At 47.4% G+C, this 18,125-nt stretch overlaps 1 protein-coding gene across 7 annotated transcripts in view; it reads right to left on the bottom strand.

Annotated features, from left to right (window-relative positions):
* NHSL2 (NHS like 2) overlaps positions 1-18,125 on the bottom strand; it is a 113,725-nt gene that overhangs the window by 72,254 nt on the left and 23,346 nt on the right. The window contains exon 1 of one of the 7 annotated variants that reach the window (XM_087877678.1): positions 12,933-13,418. The exons of 3 other annotated variants lie outside the window; for them this stretch is intronic. Coding sequence is in view for 3 of the 4 variants with exons in the window: in XM_087877676.1 (XP_087733802.1) it covers positions 106-223 (118 nt within the window). In the remaining variant the exon portion in view is untranslated. Of the gene's footprint in view, positions 1-105; positions 444-12,932; positions 13,419-18,125 lie in introns of those variants that run through there. 3 more of the 7 variants (XM_087877676.1, XM_060692112.2, XM_087877675.1) reach the window with 3 other exon arrangements.

An 18,125-nucleotide genomic window follows, 5' to 3' on the forward strand; every position in this document is an offset into this window, starting at 1 on the left:
GAGACACAATCACACTCGCAAAGGCTCCAGGTGATTCTGCAAAAGGCTGAAGGCGGGTTTCTCCCCACCCCCCACCCCACATACACACACCTGTCCGACTCTTACCTGTTGGGGCCTCCGCCAGCGTGGCCGGCGAGGAAGAGGAAGGCGAGACGGCGGCGGTCCGCTGGGGTCGCTTCCCGCGCGGCGTCTTCCCCAGCATCACCGGCGGGGAGTTGCCCATCTTGGCCAGGCGATGCTCCTGCTGCTGATGCTGCTGTTATTGCGGCGGCGGCGGCGGCGATGGAGGAAAGCCGTGGAGCATCGCGGTGCGGAGCTTGGAGCCGAGCGACCTCCGTCGGGGCTCCGCCGCTCAGCTGTTGCCCAGCTCCGAGCCGCCGGATTCGCCGCCGCCGCATCGCCGTCGCTCCTTACCCCCGCCCGCGGGCAGGCGGGCCGGGAACGAACCACGGGGGTGGGTGGGGGGTGGGAAGGGGAGGAGGAGGAGGAGGGGGGAATCTCCGCCGGCCCCACCCCTCCTCGAGAGCGGACACGCGCGGGAGAAAAACCGGGGACGAGCCGCCCGCACCCGGGATCGAACTCGCTGCTGCTGCTGTAAACCAGCGCCTCGTGAAAGAGGACTGAGGAGCACGTGCAGAGCGCTTTCTTTCCTTTCTCCATCCCAGCCCCCTCCCCCGTTTCCCACGCGGGGCGGCTCCGGTGGGAGGAATCCGAAGGTGGGAGGGGATGGGTGCTGCTGTTGTCGTCCCAGGTGGGTGCCCCACTTCCCCCACCCACAGTGTAAGCCATCATCCTCGGGGGCAAGCAAGGATGGCGATGGCCAACAAGAACCCAACGGACTCCGGATTCAAGGCACCCGTTCAGCCACATCGAAATGCCCTAGGATTTCCCTGGGTGGGACTTGGAGGGGAGGAGGAGGGAGAGGGGGGTTGTTAGATTGGAAGGGAACACACACACACACACACACACACACACCTGCCCCGTGAGTCGTGAGGGGCAAGGGTTCTCAGGGGAGCCCCCTCCTCCCGGCAGCCTTCCTCACTCTAATCGCACTTCTATACCGTCTCTAAGCGGTTTACAAAGTCAACATCTTGCCCCCCTCCCAACCAATCTAGGTCCTCGTTTGACCGACCTGGGAAGGATGGAAGGCTGAGATCAATAGCACTTAGACTTATATAGCGCTTCGCAGTGCTTTTACAGCCCCTCTCTAAGCGGTTTACAGAGTCGGCCTATGCCCTGGCCCCCAACAACAATCTGGGTCCTCATTTGACCGACCTCGGAAGGATGGAAGGCTGAGTCAACATTGAGGCCTGTCAGGATCGAACTGCTGGCAGTGAGCAGTGAGTTAACCTGCAATACTGCATTCTAACCAGGAGAGAGGGAGAGAGCGAGGGAGGGAGGAAGGAAAGGCAATAGCGATATCACTTAGACTTATATACTGCTTCATAGTGCTTTACAGCCCCTCTCTAAGCAGTTCACAGAGTCCACCTATTGCCCCCAGCAATCTGGGTCCTCATTTGACCGACCTCGGAAGGATGGAAGGCTGAGTCAACATTGAGTCTGTCAGGATCGAACTGCTGGCAGTGGGCAGAGTTAGCCTGCAATACTGCATTCTAACCAGGAGGGAGGGAGAGAGGGAGGGAGGAAGGAAGGGCAATAGCAATAGTACTTAGACTTATATACCGCTTCATAGTGCTTTACAGCTCCTCTCTAAGCGGTTTACAGAGTCAGCCTATATCCCCTCCCCAACAATCTGGGTCCTCGTTTGACCGACTTCGGAAGGACGAAAGGACGAGTCAACCTTGAGCCTGGTGAGAATCGAACTGCTGACAGTCGGCAGAGTGGCAGAGTTAGCCTGCGATATTACATTCTAACCACTTAGCCACGCATGCTGGCTAAGGAATTCTGGGAGTTGAAGTCCACAAGTCGTAAAGTTGCCAAGGTTGGAGACCCCTAGGTTGGACTACAAATCCCCATCAGTCCCTGCCAGCATTTCCTTATTTATTTGCTTTTTCTGGCCTTAGCACTGCTGAGTTCTATGGAACAGCTCCTCCCAATGGGTCGATTCTAGCAGCAATTCTCCGCACCCGGTTAGAGTTGCTGGATAATCCGTTGTGGTGGACATCCTTGGAGACCCAAGACCTTCAGGGACCGAACCTAGCATTCCACTTCTGAACTAAGCTGGAGGGACCACTAATGTTAACTCCAACACCCCTAGTTAATTTTCAGTCCATAAAAACCAGCGTATCTCAGCCTTGACGACTTGAAAATGTGCGCATGCGGGCGGAGGAATTCTGGGAGTTGAAGTCCACACATTTCCAAGTTGCCAAGGCTTGAAGAATGCTGCCATCAACAATCGTGATGACCCCATCACTCTACATTGACCTGTTTGTCCTAGTGGTTCTTGCAAATGGCTCAGCTCCAGCCTCAAGTGACTTTGCAGGAAGTTGTGGAGAGAAGCTGAAACTTGTCTTCCTAGACCGGGGAACTAAAAGCAAACAACGGAGCCCAAGAATCAATCTTGCAGGCCAGCAATCCATTAAGGAAACCCTTCTCAGTGGTAGGAACGCATTATCCTGACATGGAGACGGTGCTGGGTTCAACCCCCAAGCTTTGGCCTTCTTCCAATCAACAGGAAGAATCAGGCGGGTATAATGGTTAAGATGCTACATCAGTGTTTCTCAACCTCAGGAAATTAAGATGCGTGGACTTCAACTCAGCATCCACAAATCAACTTGAAGGACCAATGATCTAATCTGGTAACAGGAAAGCTATGGCAAATCTAGATACCATACTAAAAAGCAGAGACATCACCCTGCCAACAAAAGTGTGCATAGTCAAGGCGATGGTTTTCCCAGTTGCAATGTCTGGCTGTGAAAGTTGGACCATAAGGAAGGCTGAGCACCAAAGAATGGAGGCCTTTGAACTCTGGTGCTGGAAAAGACTCCTGCGAGTCCCTTGGACTGCAAGGTGGTCAAACCAGTCAATCCTAGAGGAGATCAACCCTGACAGATCCTGAAGATGAAACTCAAAGCCTTTGGCCACCTAATGAGAAGGAAGGACTCCCTGGAGAAGAGCCTAATGCTGGGAACGATGGACGGCGAAAGAAGAAGGGGACGGCAGAGAACGAGGTGGCTGGATGGAGTCACTGAAGCAATCGGCGTGAGCTTAAATGGACTCCAGAGGATGGTAGAGGACAGGAAGGCCTGGAGGAATGTTGTCCATGGGGCTGCGATGGGTCGGACACGACTTCGCAAGTAACAACAACAAGATAATGATGAAAGATCAATCATTGGGGAGAAGATAGAACTGACAAGACTGGAAGTTTTAAAGGTAGGAGTTTCAGACTGAAGGGTATCTACTGATCTGCAAAAAAAAAAAAAAAAAAGAAAAGAAACCCCCCCCAAAACCCCGCCTGCCTTCATTGATTCCGGCTTTCAAACCAGGAATAGATTCTCATTTTACCAGTCACTAAGATTCATCCATTTCTTCCCTTTTGACAGATGAAGGGCGGAAGTACTGGTCCTGTGTGGGAGGTAGCACAGAGATTGACACCAGAACACGTTAACTGGGAGGAAAAAGTAAAAAAAAATAAAATAAAAATGAGTTCTTGGGTGGCTCAGCTTGGAGAAGTCTATCTTGAGTTTTGGGGGTACCTTATTTCTGGGGGAGAGCGAGGGGAAATGGTTCACCTAGGAAAAAATAGCAAAGCTTTTTTGTTGTTGTTGTTGTTTGCTAGAAGAAGCAAACCTTCCACCATCATCTGGTGTTAAGAAGATGGAGTATCAGAAAGCCCCGGGAAGTTGCTATGGAAACAGATGCAAATTGGATCAGTACTTGGCATCCTTTGGCAATGCAGCTTCTCGTTTCCAGAAGCATTTGTGCTGCAGAGTCTAACCCAAGACCACACCAGCAACTCCACATGAGGCACAGAAACGCAACGGTGTTGAAAGACTTGCAAACGGTGCATTTGTTTATGAGCTGTGGTTGCATTTACAGGTCATTCTTCATTACGACCGTGATCGAGCATCGAATTATAGTCGTAAGTCTGCACTTCTGTAATTGCATCAACCCACCTCAGGGTTCCATGACAGAGAGCCAAAGATGGTTGGTTCAAAGTTTTTACATCGCCCCCAAATCGGGAGAGATCTTAGAAAGCAATATCCAAATCTGTGCCTCGGTCCACATTTTAAACGAAGCCATGGTTTGCTGATTGAATAAGCCGCATTAGCAGGGTTCACACCAGGGGTGAAATCCAGCAGGTTCTGACAGGTTCTGGAGAACTGGTAGCAGAAATTTTGAGCAGTTCAGAGAACCGGTAGCGGAAATTTTGAGCAGTTCGGAGAACCGGTAGCGGAAATTTTGAGCAGTTCGGAGAACCAGTAGCAGAAATTTTGAGCAGTTCGGAGAATCGGCAAATACCACCTCTGGCTGGCCCCAGAGTGGGGTGGGAATGGAGATTTTGCAGTATCCTTCCCCTGCCACGCCCACCAAGCTATACCCACCAAGCCACACCACGCTCACCAAGCCACACCCACAGAATCAGTAGTTAAAAAAATTGGATTTCACCACTGGTTCACACACTCAGCTAACCTGGTGTAGAGGAATTTCTGAGTTGATGGTAAAGTACAGGAATGGGTGGGGAAAAAACCTGTTCTTTTCACTCTGGCCCAAATCTGCTGCCAATCAGTTTAATTGGGAGCCCTGAATGGAAATGTTCTGACTGAACATCAAGCCCAAGCATATTTCTCTTAAGTTTATTGCTGTCCTCCCTTGGAACTTTTGCTACAGAAATTGGTGGGTTTATTCTTTATTGCTACAGAAATTTGTGGGTTTATTGCTGTTAAAACAGCACTGCCGTGTTTAGCACAATCTGGATTCTGGAAATTACTGCCCTTGTATCTTTTAAATAAGTGACGCGGTGGCTCACTGGCTAAGGCGCTGAGCTTGTCGAGCGAAAGGCCGGCAGTTCAGCGGTTCAAATCCCTAGTGCCGTGTAATGGGTTGAGCTCCCAATACTTGTCCCAGCTTCTGCCTACCTAGCAGTTTGAAAGCACGTAAAAAATGCAAGTAGAAAAAATAGGGACCATCTTTGGTGGGAAGGGAACAGCATTCCGTGCGCCTTTGTTGTGGCCTGTCAGCGGCCTGTGCGGATTGTAGCTGACTCTGACAGTGAGGAGGCTGGTGTGGTGTTGCGCTAGCAGCCTGTGCAGCTGGCACTTGAGTCGGACAATGAAGAGGCTGGAGAAGATGTGGTGCCAGAGGCGGGGAGTCAGCCAAGGCCTTCAGAACCTCCAGAAGCTCCTTTAATTGAAGAGGACGAAGAGGAGGAGCCTCTTCTCGATGCACGGGTGCGCAGAGCTGCCAAAAGGCAGGAATGACTCCTCAGGAGGAGATCCCCTCAAGAGTAAGGCTTGGGGCTAATTGGCCACTCCCTTAGCCTATTTAAGGAGGAATGCTGACTGAAGCAATTTGTAGGGAACAACTTTAGTTCACTCTACTTCGTGTCTGGATTCTCTGCAATTGCTTCTGGGCTTTCTGCCAACCTTAATAAGATTGTGATTACTTTATCTTTGGTTTCTTGTAGGCTGTTAAGAAAGTTTATTAACAGTCTTTGTTTGGAAACGACTGAGTTATTTTAGTAAATTTAAGTTTTGTATAGACTTGGTATGTGCTGTGTTCTTTGGGGCCCATAGCTGGGGCAGAACAGCCTTTGGCATTGAGTCATGCCGACCACATGACCATGGAGACATCTTCGGACAGCGCTGGCTCTCCGGCTTTGAAACGGAGATGAGCACCGCCCCCTAGAGTCGGGAACGACTAGCACGTATGTACGTGGGGAACCTTTACCTTTACCTAACAAGCAAAGAGCCTTGATAGCACAGTGGTCTAAGCACCCTGTTATTAACACAGCTGCCTGCAATTACTGCTGGTTCGAATCTCTCCAAGGCTCAAGGTTGACTCAGCCTTCCATCCTTTCTAAGATAGGTAAATTGAGGACCCAGTTTGTGGGGGCAATAAGCTGACTTTGTATAAATATACAAAAGTATGAAGGCTATTGCTTAACGCATTGTAAGCCGCCCTGAGTCTCCGGAGAAGGGCGGCATATAAATCAAATAAAAAAAAAAAAGTCAACGGGGAAGGCAGATTCACTTAGCAACCGTGTTATTAACTTCACAACTGCAGTGACTCACTTAAGAACAGTGGCAAGAAACGTCGTAACAGAGAGCCAAGCTCACTTTAGCACTGCCTCGCTTAGCAACATAAATTCTTGGGCTCAATTGTGGTCATAAATCAAGGGCTACCAGTAGTACAACCCCAGTCCCCAAAACCCACATCTGTACAGTCGTGGTGTACCTCTGCCAAGACTTCCCCATTGGGCAGCCTGACCTGTTTCAATACCACCTCCCCACCCCCACCCCATAACTTGTCAGGATCCTCACACACTCTTGGAAAACAGGTTTACCGTCAGTCCAAACAGGGTTTTATTTGTCAAAGCCTAAGATTCAAATAGAAGCAAGGAGGAGGGTTGGAAACAGATGGCCTCGGGGAGAGAGGGAGAGGGAGAAGAGAAGAGAAGAGAAAAAAATAGAAGAAAGTGAGGAGGGGAGCATATTTTACAGTTTGTACTTGTTAACACCTTCCTTGCCTCTTGGAGGCACAAACCGGCATACGTGCACACATGTCCGATGGGTACAGATGCCGACAGAAGCCGTTCCACGCGAATCAGCCGTCGCACGCTCTCGTTTCAGGAACAAATAGCACTTTTCTGAGCGCCATTTCGTAGCTCTTTCTCATCTCATCGCTGTTCTGTTTTGTTTTGAACAACGGGGGAATATTTTTTTGTCTGTTGGCAAATTAAACCGAAAAGGGGCAGTTTCCTTCTCAAAACCCTCATCATCAGTATGGAAAATCTTTCAAGAACCAGATCTTTGCTAGCCTTGTGTTCTTTTCAGATGTTGAAGGACTGTGATCGGGGGTGGGCTGTGGGGGTTCGGGAGAATCGCTAGCTAAAATTCTGTGCAGTTCGGAGAACCCCCAAATCCCACTCCGGGCTGGCCCCGCCCACACTGCCCCTCCCCTCCCCTCCTAGGAGTCCCCATCCACGCAGCCCATTTTGGATGCAGGTAAGTGCAGGGCACACGCAGAGGCTCAGGGAGGATGAAAAACGGGCCTATCAGAAGTTTGGAAAGGACGGAAACGGGCCTGTTTCTGGCCTCCAGAGGACCTCTGGAGCCTGGGGAGGCTATTTTCGCCCTCCCGGAGGCTCAAGGAAAGCTTTTGGAGCCCAGGGAGGGCAAAAACACCCCCTCCCCCGCCATGGTGCAGGAGGCCAATTAGGCCACACCCACCATGGCCACGCCCACCCAGCAACCGGGCAGAGAACCCCTTGCTAAAATTTTTGAAACCCACCCCTGACTGTGATTCTGGTTGATTGGGAAGACAACAGCCTCACAGCAGGTTGGATCGACAAAGGTGTGGCCCCCAACAGTACCAAACCTTCAGTGCCTACATCAATTTTAACCTTTGGTTAAGGTTGGAAAAGACCAACTATCCAATGTCGATAGTTAAAGCATTCAACGGAGGGCATGTTTGGAAAGGCAGAAGGAAAGAGTGGCTGGAGGCTAAAACTACGAACAACGGTTGCAGGAATTGGGCGTGTCTAGTCCAATGAAAAGGAAGGACCAGGGAGGACATGATAAGCCTTGTTCCAATATTTACAGGACACCTACAAAGAAGAGAGGATCAAACTATTTTCCAAAGCACCTGAAGGCAGGACAAGAAGCAATGGATGGAAACTAACCAAGGAGAGGAGCAACCTAGCAGCCTGACTAGGTGGCTCAGTGGCTAAGACACTGAGCTTGCCGATCAGAAAGGTCGGCCGTTCAGCAGTTCAAATCCCTAGTACAGGTCTCCTGCATGAGCAGGGGGTTGGACTAGATGACCTCCAAGGTCCCTTCCAACTATGTTACTGCTACTAGAACTAAGGAGAGGTTTCCTACCGGTGGGAACAATCAGCCAATGGAATAACTTGCCTTCAGAAGTTGTGGGTGGTCCATCACCGGAGGTTTTGAAGAAGAGACTGGACAACCATTTGTCTGAAATGATCTAGGGCAGTGATGGCTAACCTTTTTACCATCGCGTGCCAAATCTGGGAGAGTGCAGGCTGGTTGCGCGCGTGTGTGCCCACACCCATAATTCTATGTGCCCTGCCCCCCCATGCATGCGTGCGTGACCCCCCATGTTCCCCCCACTTCTGGCATGTGATGGCACCGTGGGCCCACTAAGCCCGTTTTTTGTCCTCCCCAGGCTCCAGAGTCTTTCTTGGAGCCTGGGGAGGGCAAAAACAGCCTTCCCCACCTCTCCGGAGGCCCTCCATAGGCTGGAAACAGCCTGTTTGCTGATTTCCGTTGAGCCCAGAACGCCAAAAAATCAGCTGGCCAGCGCACGCATCCATGCTGGAGCTGAGCTAGGGCAACGCTCATGTACCCATCAATATGGCTCTGCATGCCACCTGTGGCATGCGTGCCATAGGTTCGCCATCATGAATATAGGGTCTCCTGCTCGACTAGAGGGTTGGACTAGAAGACCTCTGAGGTCCCTTCCTTCCAACTCTTATGTTCCATGTTCATATTCTTGGAAAGTCACTCCTACAAGTGATGCCTAACAACACTCTATATCACCAGTAGTTCTAAAAATTGTTAACGTTAAGACATGTGGACTTCAGCTCCCCAAATTCTCCAGCCGGCATGGGAAAATTCAACATCTGTTCATGAACAACTCAACCGCAACCACAAGCAGCCATTTCCCTTTGAGATAAGAATAGCATCATTAAATAACTTTACAGAAAAGAGTGAACTTCTAAAGTCTTATGGCTGCCTTATGGCTGTTTTCTCTCTCTCTTGATTTAGTTCCCTGAAGCTAATTAAAAGGTTCAGTAAATATATCCTTGTTACTTGTTACTTGTCCCAGTTTCTGCCAACCTAGCAGTTCGAAAGCACTTAAAAAAATGCAAGTAGAAAAACAGGAACCACCTTTGGTGGTGTAGGAAGTTAGCACCCACCCCTTTCCTAGAAGAATGAAATATTTTAGGAAATATTAAAAAGGCAGAATATTATGTTTCCCTGGATGAGAAATGGAGAAGCATGTTTTAAAGACGAAGCAGCTCCCATCTTCCTGCCCCCACCCTTTGTCAATGGGCCAGAGGCAGAAACTCAATCTTTGTCAATGGACCATCATCTGCAACACAATAGGACCCATCTAGCAACAGAAACTCAGCACATGGCACTTGGGAAGATTACATCAGCCAGCAAGGCTAGCTAAGACCCCTACCCCCTGAGAGTCTGACAACCAATCAGGATACTCTTCCTGTGCGCCAGGAAGTTCAAAGCCAGAGAGGGCATAAAACCCGGGGACTCGCTGCATCTCGCCCCTTTTCTGTTCAGGAACTCAAACCATGTGATCCTGTCCACCATTAAACCATCTTTCCAAGCAGTCTCCATGTTTCCAGTGCCTTTCCCCACTTGGAGCTGAACTCAGAAGGATATTTCTTCTAACAGTGGGAAGGGAACAGCGTTCCGTACGCCTTTGGCGTTGAGTCATGCCGGCCACATGACCACGGAGACGTCTTCAGACAGCGCTGGCTGTTCGGCTTTGAAACGGAGATGAGCACCGCCCCCTAGAGTCGGGAACGACTAGCACATATGTGCAAAGGGAACCTTTACCTTTAAATATATGCAGTACAGTTTTTATTCCTTTATCCGAATTAAGGGGTGCCAGAGCACATTTAGAAAACTAAAACCATCTTTTAAGAATATCGCCATCTTGTTAATCAAACTTTTAAAATTTGCAACATGCGTTTATTCTGGAACAGAAGATCAGGAAAAACAAACAAACAAACTATAACGGAAATGCAAACACGGGAAGAAACTGTTCTCGCTGATTGGATGACATTAAAAGCAAAGACAAACTGAGCGACAGCAAAATTGACTCCATTTCCCCTGTAACACAATCCAACCAATCTGGATGCTGTGGGGTTTTTTTAAAATGATGCTCCCAACCGTATTTTCCTTCTGTCCTCTGCCCTTTTATTTCGCTTGGTACTGACTGTGCATAAGCCACCTTGTGTGCACTTGTAACACGACAGGGGAATACATTGAATTACATAATCATGCAAAGGAAGTTCAGCTTTTCCTGAGACTGCAGAATTCTGGGAACTGGAGTCCCAGAATTCTGCAGAACGAAGAATTCTTCAAAGTGAAGAATGTCAAGATAGGACAACCCCGTCCTTCCTGAGCGCAGCCTGACATGACGGTTTCCAATTCACACAACCGGTTTAGCTAAGCTAAAATATGCATGAATGATTCAGCCTGTGCTGCGAATTTGGCAAATGTTTTGCCGGGCTGAATAACCGAGCCATTGTATAAATAATATACTTTTATCTGTTTTGGGCACAATAAACAGCTACGACACATGGACATCTGTTATATGAATATGGCCATTATATTTTCACAACCCAGGTTTACAGTTTATTTTTAAACAATTCATTGAACAAGGAAAAGGCTGGGGGGGGGGTTGGGTTGAGTAAGCAAAAGGGAAAGATGTTAAAAATGTAAGTAAAGAAAAGGTTGATGGTTGTAACCAAACTTTAACGTAGTTGTCTAACACAGGGCTAGGTTTACAGTTTAGGTCAGTATTTCCCAACCTTAGCAGCTCTGAGTTATATGGACTTCAGCTCCCAGAATTCCCCAGCCAACAGGGGAGGGAAGCTGAAGTCCATACACATTGAGGATCTGTATACGGCACAAGCCAAAAAGAGGGCTGCGAAAATATCTACAGACCCCTCACATCCTGGACATAAATTGTTTCAACTTCTACCCTCAAAACGACGCTATAGAGCATTGCACACCAGAACAACTAGACACAAGAACAGTTTTTTCCCCAAATGCCATCATTCTGCTTAACAACTAATTCCCACAACACTGTCAAATAATTTACTAAGACTGTATTTATTCTTCTCTTCCTTACTAGTTATCTATCTCTTCCCACTTATTACTATAACCATGTTGCTTGTATCTTTCAATTTATATTGTTTTTATTTGTTTCCTAGTACGATTTGATAGCTTATTAGTAACCTTGACTGTCACTAAGTGTTGTATCTTTTTATTCTTGATGAATGTTATTTTCTTCTCCGTATGTACGCTGAATTCCTTGTGTGTCCAATCACACTTGGCCAATAAAGAATTCTATTCTATTCTATTCTATTCTATTCTATTCTATTCTATTCTATTCTATTCTATTCTATTCTATTCTACTCTACTCTACTCTACTCTACTCTACTCTACTCTACTCTACTCTACTCTTGTTCTATTCTATTCTACTCTACTCTACTCTACTCTTGTTCTACTCTGTTCTGTTCTATTCTATTCTATTCTACTCTTCTCTACTCTACTCTACTCTACTCTTGTTCTGTTCTGTTCTATTCTATTCTATTCTACTCTGCTCTACTCTGCTCTACTCTTGTTCTATTCTGTTCTGTTCTATTCTACTCTACTCTACTCTACTCTACTCTACTCTACTCTTGTTCTACTCTGTTCTGTTCTATTCTATTCTATTCTATTCTACTCTTCTCTACTCTACTCTACTCTACTCTTGTTCTGTTCTGTTCTATTCTATTCTATTCTACTCTGCTCTACTCTGCTCTACTGTTGTTCTATTCTGTTCTGTTCTATTCTATTCTACTCTACTCTACTCTACTCTTGTTCTATTCTGTTCTGTTCTATTCTACTCTACTCTACTCTATTCTACTCTTGTTCTATTCTATTCTATTCTATTCTATTCTATTCTATTCTATTCTATTCTATTCTATTCTACTCTACTCTACTCTACTCTACTCTACTCTACTCTACTCTACTCTACTCTACTCTAATCTTAGATCTGCCAGGTTGGAGAAACACTGGTTTAGGGTGAGTTGGATATCCAGCCAACACTACAGTTACAGTATATACTACTACCTACCTGTCTAGAAGCTCTGTTTGTACAATGCTTTATGTAGAAGGAAAGTTGCAAACATCTAAAGGGTTTCTGTGCCAAGGATGAAGTAACTTCCAACCTTACTTTTGACAGGAAGTGGAAAGAGAAAAGCGGTATGAAGGCTAAACCAAGGACTTGGGTTTTATATATCCTGCATTGGGATGCGTTTCATGATTTCATGCAGAAGCTGTACCTGAAGGCTTGCCTTCAGAAGGTGTGGGTGCTCCATCACTGGAGGTGTTTTAAGAAGAGATTGGACAACCATTGGTCTGGAATGGTATAAGATCTCCTGCTTGAGCAGGGGGATGGATTAGAAGACCTCCGAGGTCCCTTCCAACTTTTTTTTTAATCTAATCTAATCTAATCCATGCAATTTTCTTGGCAGCAATATTTGATTTTTTTTCTTTTCTTTTATTTCCTACAGCCCTGATATTTCTTTTGCATCTCCCAAGATGCTTATTCTGGAGATGCTCTGGACAAAACAATTCTGTCTGCTGAATCCCAGCTTCTGCCAACCAAGCAGTTCGAAAGCACGTAAAAAATACAAGTAGAAAAAATAGGGACCACCTTTGGTGGGAAGGTAACAGCGTTCCGTGCGCCTTTGGCGTTGAGTCATGCCGGCCACATGACCATGGAGACGTCTTCAGACGGTGCTGGCTCTTTGGCTTTGAAACGGAGATGAGCACTGCCCCCTAGAGTCGGGAACGACTAGCATATATGTGCGAGGGGAACCTTTACCTTTACGTTATGCTGAATTGCAGAGCTGGGTTAGAAGTCAACAAAGCTAGCAACTGCTTCCTAAAACCCATGCCATCAATCCCAAGAAAAGGAAGCAACATAGTGGACCCAAAGAGAAGAACCAAATCAAGGATGGAAAAAAAATACCGACCCAACCATACCTTCTCCTCCAGAGTTTCTTCCCAGCTCCAGATACTGCAAGCTTGGCTTCTCAGAGGCAAAGTTACAAAAAAGACATCAACAACCGAAGACCATGGATCACCGTGTATCAAATCTGCTTGGCTCCTTCCCAGCCAGCGTCAAGGACTCCAAGTCACCAACATTGAAGGACAAGCGTAAATATCATCCTCTCTAGCCCAAGGAAACAACTGACCAAACCAAAGCAAAGCAGAGCCTCCCTTTTTCACATGACGGAGTCTGCCGGCCTTAAGGCTCCCTTCCCAACTGGGTCCTTCAATGCTTTGATCTCCCCCACCGTCTTCCAGGGTGGAGCTCCTTGGCTCATTGTCTGATCCTTGAGAACCAAAGAGATTCCACCTTTGAATGGGGAGGTAAGATTTCAACCGCTGCAAATAGCCACTCTTAAAAGAGTTTAGTTAAGAGCAACGATCCGGCAGCTGAGAAGATTCAAGAGCAGTTGTGGTGAGGCAATAGATCCTATCAATGGGCTGGGAGGAAAAATGGAATTTGGAAAAGGAGGGGGTGGGGAAGAGTCTGTCTCACATGACAGCTGCTCTTGGAAGACTGGCCTCCAGGCAGATGGATAAAGTCCATACTTTCAAACATTTACTCAGCTGTGCATCATCTCCACCAAGAACGCCAAAGTTTGCCGACCAATCCTTTGCATGCACCATGCATTCCTACAGACATTTAATACTGAATATAGTCCATAAATCACAACAGGGACATTCACACAGCATCTTACGCTAAATAAGACACTTTATGGCTCCATCCATTTTATTTCTCCCCTCTAATTCCATGCACTTCCTGAAAGGACTCAATTCTGCCGACCTTTTTTTATTCCTTTCTCTTCCTTGTCCCTGAATTCACAGCCATACCAGGGGTGCTATTCAGCAGGTTCTGGAGAACCGGTAGTGGAAATTTTGACCAGTTCGGAGAACCGGCAAATACCACCTCTGGCTGGCCCCAGAGTGGGGAGGGAATGGGGATTTTGCAGTATCCTTCCCCTGGAGTGGGGTGGGAATGGGGATTTTGTAGTATCCTTCCCCTGGAGTGAGGTGGGAATGGGGATTTTGCAGTGTCCTTCCCCTGGAGTGGGGTGGGAATGGGGATTTTGTAGTATCCTTCCCCTGGAGTGGGGTGGGAATGGGGATTTTGTAGTGTCCTTCCCCTGGAGTGAGGTGGGAATGGGGATTTTGCAGTGTCCTTCCCCTGGAGCGGGGTGGGAATGGGGATTTTGCAATATCCTTCCCCTGGAGTGGGGTGGGAATGGGGGTTTTGCAGTGTCCTTCCCCTGGAGTGGGGTGGGAATGGGGACTTTGCAGTATCCTTCCCCTGGAGTGGGGTGGGAATGGGGATTTTGCAGTATCCTTCCCCAGGAGGCGGGTGGGAATGGAGATTTTGCAGTATCTTTCCCCTGGAATGGGGTGTGAATGGGGATTTTGCAGTATCCTTCCCCTGCCATGCCCACCAAGCCACACCACGCCCACCAAGCCACGCCCACAGAACCAGTAGTAAAAAAATGAATCTTGTCCTGATGTGTTTGTCCTCCTATGTTGTGCCATGTGCTTATGAAGTGAAAGCCTTCCATTCCCCACCATCCAGTCAGAGCTGAGGAAGCTTCTTGGATGAGAAGGAAAATGTCTTCAAAGAAAAACCAGGAAGTCCAGTTGCCTCTTTGAAAAAAGCACCTTTCGGACCGTGCTTTTTTTTCCCAAGAGGTTTCAAAAGCACCGTGACCTGGATGACTGAGAATTTCCACAGACACTCAACCATGACCTATTTAAGGTGTGTGGACTTCAAATTCCTGCATTCCCCAGCCAGCATGCTGGCTAGGGAATTCTGGGAGTTTAAGTCCACGTTACTTAAAGGGACGCAGTGGCTCAGTGGCTAAGACGCTGAGCTTGTCGATCGAAAGGTTGGCAGTTCAGCGGTTCGAATCCCTAGTGCCGCGTGATGGGGTGAGCTCCCATGACTTGTCCCAGCTTCTGCCTACCTAGCAGTTCGAAAGCACGTCAAAAATGCAAGTAGAAAAATAGGGACCACCTTTGGTGGGAAGGTAACAGCATTCCATGCACGTTTAGCATTTAGTCATGCTGGCCACATGACCATGGAGACGTCTTCGGACAGCGCTGGCTCTTCGGCTTTGAAACGGAGATGAGCACCGCCCCCTAGAGTCGGGAACAACTAGCACATATGTGCGAGGGGAACCTTTACCTTTACCTTAAATATATCAAGGTTAAGAAACATTGCCTTGCAGAAATATATCTACATGATGTTCATTCTCCTTTCTCATCTCCAACATCAGTCCAGCCACTCTAAACATCTGATGAAGTTCATGATGCTTTTTAATAAAATTAGTTAGTTGGAAAAGGCGCTACTAAGTTTCGGAGGTTTGGCCACCATTACACTAACACAATTCCTGCTACGTTCTCCATGCAGTCACATTCACCTGGAATTATCCAATTTCTCCAGGACTTCGTAAAAGAAAGAATGTCAGCAGAAAAAAAACAACGTCCAGCATCTACTCAGGTCTATCTCCCTCTCCTCTTTTTTACAGAATGGCTGGCTGGCTACTTGAGGCGAAACCTAGGAATTCTTTGCCAACAGCTGTAGTGATGGCCACCCATTTAGAAAGTGTTTAGAAGAAAGTCAAACAAATTCATGGAGAATTACAGTTATCAACAGCAGCTCATCTGGAGGGCTTACGAGATTCTGAATCACAGGCGAAAAGGTCAGGTTGCCTCTCCTTCAAGGACGTGACTTCAAGGATTATCTCCATGTTGTTTCTTTGGCAACTGTTACCGAAATACTTTCGCTGCTTCACTGCTTTGGACAAGATTTCTTCTCCAAGTAGAATCTCTAACTGTGGTGGTCCCACATCCCAGAATAATTAAATCACCTCAGCTTATCTTCCAACTCTTACGTTGATGTTGGAGGAGGCCAAATCAGGGACCACTTTCAGAAGAAACTTATGCCAGGAGTTTCAACTGCTGGAATTGCTGAGAAGCTGATTTGGGGTCCACATTAAAGGTTCCCCTCGCACATATGTGCTAGTTGTTCCCGACTCTAGGGGGCAGTGCTCATCTTCCTTTCAAAGCCAAAGAGCCAGCGCTGTCCGAAGACGTCTCCGTGGTCATGTGGCCGGCATGACTCAATGCCAAAGGCGCACGGAACGCTGTTACCTTCCCAACAAAGGTGGTTCCTATTTTTCTACTTGCATTTTTTATCTGCTTTCAAACTGCTAGGTTGGCAGAAGCTGGGACAAGTAACGGGAGCTCACTCCGTTACGTGGCGCTAGGGATTCAAACCGCTGAACCGTCAACCTTTCGATCGACAAGCTCAGCGTCTTAAGCCACTGAGCCACCACGTCCCTAATGGGGTCCACACTAGGAGAACCTTATTTAAAGATCTCAGTGCTTTGTTCTCAAAAAATGGTGTCTTCTTTGTTGGCTGGGGAATTATGGGAGTTGAAGTCTACCTACCTTAAAGTTGCCAAGGTTGGGATACCCTACACTAGATGGTGGGGGAATGATCCGGATTTCTCTAGCTTTTTGCTGCCCACTAGTGCTTGCCTGGATTTTTGCAGACCAGATACCCTATTTTAGAAATTGCTCCAGACTCCTCAACTTTGGCCATATTGCCTGGGGTTAGTAGAAGTTGTTGTTCAAACTATCGGGATGACATAAATCTGGTGTAGGTTATAAACTGGCTCTATCTCAGCCAATCACCACTGATTCCTCCGGTCTTCTTATCTCTATTCCTCTCAGGGAGAGGGCACTTGAAGGTCATGTAGACCCTCTTGGGCAGAAGAGCTGAACTGCAGAAGTTTTGAGGTCAAGACCTTTTGAAGGGGCTCTCTTGCAGCAGCACCACCTGGTGGTGCTTGAGACAAACTGCAGTCTCACATGACCAGCATCCCAATTCCATCCGAGTTGATTATTTTTAACGATTCGTTAAACTGATTATTTTTAAAACTAAACAGGAAGATGAAAAGCAAGATTCTGCTTGCAGGGGACTGATAAGCAAGAAACTATTCGGAAATAACTCTACGTGCCTTTTTGGTATGTATGTATGTATGTATGTATGTATGTATGTATGTATGTATGTATGTATTTATTTACTTATTTATTTATTTATATCCCACCTTTATTATTTTAACAAATAACTCAAGGCAGAGAACATCTCCAACACACCTTCCTCCTTCTATTTTCCACACAATAACAACAACCCTGTGAGGTGGGTTGGGCTCAGAGTCAGGGACCGTGGCCCAAAGTCACCCAGCCAGCTTTCATGGTGATGGTAGGACTGGAACTCACAGTCTCTAGCTTTCTAGCCTGGTGCCTTCATCGCTAGGCCAAACTGGCCCTTGGGGCCTGACATTAATCTTGCCAGCCTATAACTATAGATACACTAGCTGAATACCCATGCTCCACTACGAAACTATGTGATCGGGCTTGATAAATCGACACTTACAGCTTGAAAATTAATGAGTAGTTGGATCGGCATTTTCTCTCTCCTTCTCTCCCTCAGCCTTGCCCCACAGAAGTCTCCCCTATCTTATCCCCTTCTCTCCCTCAGGCTGGCCCCACAGAGGCCTCTCCTATCTTATCCCCTTCTCTCTCTCAGACTTTCCCCACAGAGGCCTCTCCTATCTTATCCCCTTCTCTCCGTCAGGCTGCCCCAATATCCTCTTCTCTCCCTTTCTCTCCCTCAGCCTTGCTCCACAGAAGCCTATCCTATCCTCTCCCCTTCTCTCCCTCAGGCTGGCCCCATTGATCCTCTCCAAACTCCCAGCCCACAGTCCGGATGAGTCACGCACTGGCCATGCCCAAGTGGCAGTTGGAACAGAGTTTTTTTTTTTCAGGTGGGGAGAGGGAGTAGAACGTCTAACTCCTTAGCATCAGAGCACGTTAATAATAATATAAGAAATACTAATGATCTGAATGTCGGTTCGAAAAATCCTTTCTTAGTGAGCACCTAGAAGCCAAGAGGAATATACGTGCCAAATTTCAAGTTTGTAGGCTTTATGGTTCTGGAGAATTCGTGATGCTGCATGAGTGTTTTTCGCTTTTGTATATATATAGATTCTGTGAATTGCTAAGGAGGGTTCGACCTTGCTCTCTTCCTGCCCATCAGAAGTTCCAAGTTCCTTCTAATTCAGTTGCCCATCG

The sequence above is a fragment of the Pantherophis guttatus genome, chromosome 12 (genome assembly GCF_059756535.1).
Source record: "Pantherophis guttatus breed Tessera chromosome 12, ASM5975653v1, whole genome shotgun sequence".
Lineage (NCBI taxonomy): Eukaryota > Metazoa > Chordata > Lepidosauria > Squamata > Colubridae > Pantherophis > Pantherophis guttatus.